Raw genomic sequence first — 7935 nt, forward strand, 5'->3', positions numbered from 1 at the left:
GTTCAATTCTCCTTTTCAAGTTCTCAAAGAGTACTGGACCAGGGTTCCAGTAATGGATCTCATTTGCCTCTTGTTTATGGCCCAGAAAGATAAAACATTTGCCCAGTTCAAGGCCCAATCATGCGAGAAGTTCAACTTATGGTCCACTCCTTAATAGAATCTGTACTCTCTTTTTTGATAAACGAATCTGTGCTCTCTTGAGCTTGCCAGCCAACCCTTGCAACACCTCGTTGCTGGCCATAAAATGCCCACCAACTGTTTTCCATTGATTTCTTAAGTTCGGAGATTCATTTAGATTAGTTACATAATAAAGATATACAATGATTTTTTTTTATTTCATATGTCCTTAATTTGAAAATTCAAAGTTGTAATCATTGGGTACTTTCCCACCTTTTCACATGTTGTACGAAAACATTCGGCTAACAAAAGCATTAATCATATCAGTTTTTTTTATCTATTAATCATATCAAATTAAGTACGGATTAAGTAATGGTATTGAAAAACTCGTTATCAAACGCATAATTTTAGTTTGTAAAATTTTATATCTGACTTGTTGAAATATATATATTACTAAACATTTTTATTGATTTAATTTTGATTAACGCAAAACACAAAGTTTACTTTAATCTAATTTTGTTATAGCTTTTGAGCGGGTCGTGCTCCTAAATTACCAACTAGTACTAAGTTATGGTTTGACTAAAATTGAAGCAACTTATACGAGTCAGAGCTGAGTAATTCAAAGTTAGCAAGTATCCTACCTATTACCATAGCCATAGGTATTGGTACTGGGATTGTACCTGTCAGCTCTCATTTCTTAGTATGAATATTGTGGGATAATATGTGGATTCCATATTTGTATAGATTCTCCCCCTTTGTTGAACTTGCTACCTCTACCTGTCTTAGTCCCTAAGGTCAACGGTATATTTTATAGCACAGACAAAAACTTATTACTCTTAGAATACACAAATGAAAAAAAAAAAGAAAGAAAATAAAATATGTCATCATTTCTGTGTTCGAATTTGTTGCTTAGAATGCCAAAGCCGTAATCATGCCTTGGTGCAAGTGGCATCGAATCCTCCCCTTGGGTGGGCCTTGACTCCCTACCATCAGTTTCCCTCCCTTAATTGTTTCCATTTTTTTCAAAGAAAAGAATATTGCTTTTTTATTTAGTAAAAAGAGGGACCCATTATTAAGGCCACGTCATGAAGCATGGGGGAGAATCATTGGAATCAGCCGCGGGACAGTAACTGACCCTGTCGGAAACAGGAATTTAAGTACAGTATCCATCAATCTTAATCTGCGCTTGTGTTTTTTTAATTGTGATGGCACTAGCTAAATAAAATGAATTTTTGAAGCAATTTTGAAATTGTTGACTGGCTCGACGGTGGACCATTATTAGCCAACTAGACGGCGGTGGCTGATTGGCTAAGTTATAGGGGGAGAGAGACGATTATGAAAGTAGAGAAAAGTCAATGCCTACTGCTGCCTCCAATATCAAAATAAATAATAAAGTAAGAAAGTGAGAAGGAGAACCCACAAAAAAGAGCCGCCTTTTCTCATTTCCTGGCTGCTTTAGCCAAAAAAACGAACTTGTTTTTTCACTACTAATAATTCTTCAATTCTCTGTACCCAATTGTGAGAGAGAAAAGTAAAAAAAAAGATTGAATTTTTAGAAGATGAATGGTTTGGAGCCTCCTCCACCAGATTTGGCCAATGAAGCCAACCATGGTGATGGTTTCATTCAAACTTATAAAGCTTGGAAGGGCAGCAATGTAAGCAAAAAGGCTTCTTTTCTTTTATCTGTTTTTTGTTTGGATTGTTGATCCAAGATCTGAATCTTAGGGTTTATTTGATGGGGTTCAGAAATGTATGCTTATGGGTATTTGTTTCTGTAGTATGGGAAAGTTTTCGTTTGTAATTAAAAAAATGGTGTTTGGCTTATTGGGTCATTTTCGTTTTAGGTTTTTGTTGCTTTAATGCTGGTCCAATTATCTTGGGAGTTCAACAGGTTGATTAACATTTGCCAATAGGTGAATAGGGATCAGTTTGCTAGTGAGGGAATTGATTAAGCCTGACCTGTATCTGTAGTTCAATTTGGTGAATTAATTGAGATGTTGTAGTCTGACCCAACTTTAAGCATATGGAAGATCACTTAAATCACAGTCTAAATCGATTTTGTGAAAAGAATTGTGGGAGAATTGACCTGTAATATTAGTATTGCATTTTGTGTATCTATGGTTATGCCAATAATTTCTGGTTGCTCTTTCTTTTTGCAGGTATTTGTTTTGGGGGGAAGGCTTATATTTGGACCTGATGTGAGATCCCTTTTCTTCACCATCTTCTTAATTGCTGCTCCTGTTGCTGTCTTCTGTGTCTTTGTAGCAAGAAAGTTGATGGATGATTTTCCTCATCACTTGGGAATTTCCATAATGGCTGTCGCTGTGGCTCTCACTTTATGTGTGAGTTCCTTTCCCTCCTGAAACCATTATTTTTATCAGGCATGCTTCTTGTCACTGATGTTCTGCATCTGCCTATCCTTTCAGTATTATTTAAGGTGATTTTACTATCTTCTCCAAGTCTGTAAAAGTGATATTAAAAGTCAGTGCTAGCTTGCCTGTGAATATGAATTCTACCATCGTATGACAGATATCATGAATCATTTGGAGTTGCTATTAAATATTGTATACATTTGGAGTGCTTTCCTCTAGTTTTCAGATCGACATTCAATTTTATTCTCTTTATATATAATATGTGGAAGAATTACATAAGTAAGAAGTTCATTTTGTCTTTTCAATTCATATTTTGATCTTCAAACTTTTTCCGCAACAATTGGTTTTATTAATTAATGTAAAGAATAAAGTGCTGAAATAAATTTCATAATCACTGCAAATCTAATGAATAATGGATGCACTTTGTTTCCCCAGGATATAGTTCTTCTTCTACTAACCTCAGGAAGAGATCCTGGTATAATTCCACGAAACTCTCACCCTCCTGAGCCAGAAGGTTATGAAGGAATTTCTGAATTTCGGCCTGGCCAAACTCCACCATTACGTTTACCCCGTACGAAGGATGTGGTTGTCAATGGTATAAGTGTAAAGATCAAGTATTGTGATACTTGTATGCTGTATAGACCTCCCCGATGTTCCCACTGTTCAATATGCAATAATTGTGTGGACAGATTTGACCACCACTGCCCTTGGGTTGGTCAGTGTATTGGACTGGTAATACAAATTGTTTTACATTATATTTTCTGCTCTCTTCATCCAAACTTGTGGTAACAGCAGTGCTATGTTTTTCCAAAACATTTTTTGGTCTATTTGTTTATTTCTTTCTCTATCTGTTAAAAGCCCTTCCTCTTCCAGTCATTTTGATATGTGCTATTGGCTTTTCCCAGCATGTTATAGAAGGGCCAATTCTGTGGTGAATAGCGATAGAGATTCTTTGCACCTTAAGAATAGTTCAAGCTAATTATCAAAAAGAAAAAGAATAGTTCAATTTTAGCTAGTACTTGCTTCATACATTCACATGGGAGATGTATGAAGATGATGTCTCTGAATTCCTTTTCTTGGTTGGTGCAGCGGAATTACAGGTTCTTCTTCATGTTTGTCTTCTCTGCAACTCTTCTTTGCTTATATGTGCATGGATTTTGCTGGGTGTATATCAGGAGAATCATGGATGGTGAGGAGACAACAATATGGAAAGCAATGACTAAAACTCCTGCCTCCATTGTGCTACTAGTCTACACCTTCATTTCAGTCTGGTTTGTTGGTGGACTAACTGTCTTCCATTTGTATCTAATCAGTACAAACCAGGTAACATTTTTGCTGGGTCATTATGGCTTTGTGATGATAGCTAATTCTGGCACTTTGAATCTGCGTGGACTTGCATTATTTTTCTGGCAAATGAGGGAGACTACTTCCTCACATGTGACATGTAGTGATAAATTTATGCTTGAATCTTTTATTCTTTTTTTCTTAAGTGTTCTGTTTCTTCTTATGCTTCTAACAGCAGAGCTTCTTTTCCGTTCTTTGGCAGTCTACTTACGAAAACTTTAGATACCGGTATGATTGTCGTGAGAATCCATATAACAAAGGGGTAATTGAGAACTTCACGGAGATATTCTGCACCAGTATTCCTCCATCCAAGACAAATTTCAGGGCAAAGATTCCAAAAGAACCTGCAATCTCACCTAGAACAGTGAGTGGAGGTTTCATCAGTCCAAACAAGGGGAAAGCCGTTGGTGACATAGAAATGGGGAGGAAGCCAGTTTGGGATGAAGCTTTAGGAGAGGCAGGTGATCATGAAGGACAACTTAGTGGTGATGGTATGGACAAAGACAGTGGATTGCCTGATGTGTCTCCCGACTTAAGCAGGATCCTTCCCCCAGAGAGCATAGAGGGACGTGGTGTCATGAATCATCCTAGGCGTTCTAGTTGGGGAAGAAATAGTGAAAAATGGGAAATATCACCTGAGATTCTTCCTTTATCCAGAGTTGGAGAGTCGAAGAGGATGAATGGTAGGAGCAATGCTGAATCCACGAATGGGAATCAACAATTTGAAACAAAATCCTGAAATGTAAATTAAACAGGAGGAAAATATTATAAAAGGTTCCTTTTTTTTTTTTTTCGTTTTTGTCTCTGAAAGAAGACGAAAATGAAAAAGAAGGGGAAAACGTGGTGTGGGTTTGGGTGGGATGTTGATTGGAGACTAATGGTTTTAGGTTGTTAATCTTTCAATTTGCTAAACTGTGTTTGTAGTGTGCCATTTGTTTTGTTAACACGAGTTTCTGGGGCAGTTTTATTCCTCCCCTAAGAAAGAAGAATCCCTGCACGAGTTTTTCTTTTATCCCCATTTCTATGTTTTCCTCTCTTTTGGGCTTGCAATATTCAGCCACGGCTTGTTGCTTTTCTTTTTCTGGCTACATAAGGCTTTACCTATACAAGGATCGTTGCTATACGTGCAATTGATTAACAAAGATACATGCTTCACTCCTTGCATTAGGAAGTGGCTGCGGTGACCGTGATTTGTGAAAGCCCTTACAAACCTGCTGAGGATTCTCAAATCAGCAGTAAAAATATGCTTAAATCGATGTTGCTCGTGGTTTTACGACAGAACCATGGGGATGTCACTCAGGGTGGGGGTTAATTCTTGCTAAATCCTTGAGTTTATAGCCTCTTGTTGAGGTACTTGATGCTACAAAAGAAGGAAAGTGCTGCCAGTCATTGACCTGGCCTTTAGCAGTAGTAGTTAAAGTAGACCTTACATTGGCAAAAATGCACACGAATAACTGTTCCTGGAACCTACCTGTTTATAGACATCATCGGTAATTAAGCCATTGCTACAGCCTCAAGGGCTTTTCAGGATTCACAATACCACCCAAACCTTGATAGATTCACAACAACGCCCAAACCTTGGATAAGTTTTAGAGCAAATTCTACTTACATTCTGTGATTTGAACTTTCCTCACATAACAATTTGTGGTTTGTTTTCTCATTTAGCATATTTGTAGATATCTACTAATTTTCTACTCTTTTTTTTTCAATAAGCACCCCGTAAATAATTCTATTTTTGCAAGATGCTAAGCTGTTAATCAAAATCAACTTATTTGTTCACATTGAAAAGTATTTTGTAATTTTATTAGACAATTAACAGCTTAAACTTTTATGAAAATATAAGTTATCTACAATATAGTAATTGAAAATATATATATATCCACAAAGTACCATATGAGAAAAGTCAAAATTAAAAAAAATATAAGTGAAATTTACCTTTACTCTTAAGAACCAAATAAGCACTTGCATGAGCCCTTGGCGCTTACTATTGACTAATTATCACCATACCCTGGCGCTATAGGCACCCTGGCATGAAAACTAGTAATATTGGCAGAATAAAATGCTTTTAGATTGATCAGTCATCATTAACAACAACCGTCTGGCTCCAAGCATGCTAAAAGAATTGCAAAGACCAAGAGCCTGATGCCAAAGCATATATTATTTTCTAATCAAATGAAAACTCAAATGATTGACTTGTAGAATACTCAACTTACAAAAGCCTTCCTGGTATAGGAGTTTTAACAGAATTAAAACGAGTATCGGTTAAAAAAAATACAGCAAATTTTCAGTCAATAATTAACTGTTGAGATGCAAGGAAAGGTCACAGCTTGTAACCAGGACTGCAGGCAACGTCTCCTTAAGCTTACTGCATGGACTGAAAGCGTTTCATGATGATAAGGCTCATATCCATGTATCGCTGAGCACAATGAGAAAGGCAAGCTGCTTCACTCGAGCTGAATTTGCTCCCAGGAGTACTTGTGATACACTTGTCCCAGCACACACTGGTAAGCTTTGCCACCATTTCATTTACCATGGCTTTTTCCTTCTCTTGCTGCATAGCCACAACAAAGTAATCAGGAACCAAAAGATGCAAAGATTCTAAGCTTCTCAAGGTGATGGAAAGGCCACATACTACTATTACAATAACAATAATTGAAGCGATGGCTGTCAAATATATAACCAAAGATCCTCTCATTTATTTTTCTTGGTTTCTTTAAATGCTCCTTGCTGTGCTATATGCTAAACTCTCATTCACACAACATATTGGTATATAACAATAACATTAGTACAAAATCTCCCACTGCAATTTAAATGGTTCGACCTAGACAATCATACACACAGTTATGATACAAAATGCTGAAATTATTCTATAAAATGGATAAAAAAGAGAAAACCTTTTACCAAAAAAGGGAATTCTTCAGACTATTAACTTCTGATAGAGAATTTGTAACCAGAAACATCTTTTAAAGCAAAGGAATGTGATGAACCCATTAGCCTAATTTACCACCATGATTTTGTTTCAAACTTTCTTTGATCCTAAAGACTCTACACAGGAAAAACGCAAAAGCCTAACAGTGTATCACCCATCAACTCGTCAAACCAAAAGAAGTGAATGGACGATGAATGAATAAAATCCAGAGCAATTTACAGATTGCTACTTGTTTATATTCTCAGAAATGAAGCAAAAGAGAGAAAGCATACATTGAGGAATCGTTGCAATTCAGCAGAGTTGAGAGATGGATCCATTTGGAGAAGATTGAATCTTAGCACTGCTTCGCAACTGGCAGCGAAAACAAAAAGTCTAAAACCCTCTTTCAACCCCCAAAAACTTATTATCGAAGTCCCCCCTCCCCCAAAAAAAAACCCTAAGGCAACCCTGCCCTAACAAAACGCAGAGCAGAGGAGCAAGAAAATCATAGCAAGGCACACCAAAGGACCATAAGGCCCCAGCATACCTACGGTAAAAAAGATGGATTGGACTATTGGATGACCAGTTTAGGGCCATTAATCCTTCATCATGGGCTAGGTTTTTTCTTCTTTGAGCCCAAACAACGGTTACCCTATTGCAGAATTAAAATTTCTATTCAAAAACAATATTAGTACGTTTGGTTCGTGAAATAAATATGAATGAAATAAAATAATTATTACGTGAGAATAGAATAGAATGAGTATTTATGTAGTTTGGTATGATGAATGAAATAGAGTATGAATGATTATTATGACTTATTGCAATGTTTGGTTGGTAAAAATAATTTTGGAATAAGAAAGAAATAGAAAATAAAAAGACAAAAATACTCTTTATTATACATATGATTATTTTATTTTATTTTATTTTTTAAATAAAATATTTATTTTAAAAACTAATAAATACACCTATAATTACCAAAATTCCATTTATTAGAATCCACCGAACATGAGTGCCTTTATAACTCTGACAAAACGACATCGTTTTTGTCATCAAATTCCATTTATTAGAATTCACCATTCATGAGCTATTTTACAACTCTAACGAAAACGACATCGTTTTAACAAATTCTATATATGTTAAGCAAATCTCTCCTTCCAGAAAGAAAAAACAAATCTCTCCTGACACGGGCGTGGG

The 7935-nt window shown here is 36.2% G+C and overlaps 2 protein-coding genes across 2 annotated transcripts; one reads left to right on the forward strand and one right to left on the reverse strand.

Moving 5' to 3' along the window:
* On the forward strand, positions 1677–4851 carry LOC18605166 (probable protein S-acyltransferase 7). The gene is made up of 5 exons (XM_018118482.1): positions 1677–1772; positions 2277–2459; positions 2925–3221; positions 3579–3812; positions 4036–4851. Exons 1-5 carry the CDS (start codon positions 1677–1679, stop codon positions 4570–4572), a joined length of 1347 nt encoding a protein of 448 aa, XP_017973971.1. The 3' UTR covers positions 4573–4851.
* Positions 5880–7234, reverse strand: LOC18605167 (mitochondrial import inner membrane translocase subunit TIM8). The gene is made up of 2 exons (XM_018116915.1): positions 7035–7234; positions 5880–6384 (listed from the first exon to the last, which is right to left on the reverse strand). The coding sequence occupies exons 1-2, from the start codon at positions 7077–7079 to the stop codon at positions 6196–6198; spliced, it is 234 nt and encodes a 77-aa protein (XP_017972404.1). The 5' UTR covers positions 7080–7234; the 3' UTR covers positions 5880–6195.

The sequence above is a fragment of the Theobroma cacao genome, chromosome 3 (genome assembly GCF_000208745.1).
Source record: "Theobroma cacao cultivar B97-61/B2 chromosome 3, Criollo_cocoa_genome_V2, whole genome shotgun sequence".
Lineage (NCBI taxonomy): Eukaryota > Viridiplantae > Streptophyta > Magnoliopsida > Malvales > Malvaceae > Theobroma > Theobroma cacao.

Coding starts and splice junctions, on each gene's coding strand:
- LOC18605166 (XM_018118482.1), top strand. CDS start 1,677: ATGAATGGTTTGGAGCCTCCTCCACCAGATTTGGCCAATGAAGCCAAC. Junction 2,460..2,924: donor CTGTGGCTCTCACTTTATGT/GTGAGTTCCTTT, acceptor TTGTTTCCCCAG/GATATAGTTCTTCTTCTACT. Junction 3,813..4,035: donor ATCTAATCAGTACAAACCAG/GTAACATTTTTG, acceptor GTTCTTTGGCAG/TCTACTTACGAAAACTTTAG.
- LOC18605167 (XM_018116915.1), bottom strand. CDS start 7,079: ATGGATCCATCTCTCAACTCTGCTGAATTGCAACGATTCCTCAAT. Junction 6,385..7,034: donor AATTGCAACGATTCCTCAAT/GTATGCTTTCTC, acceptor GTGGCTATGCAG/CAAGAGAAGGAAAAAGCCAT.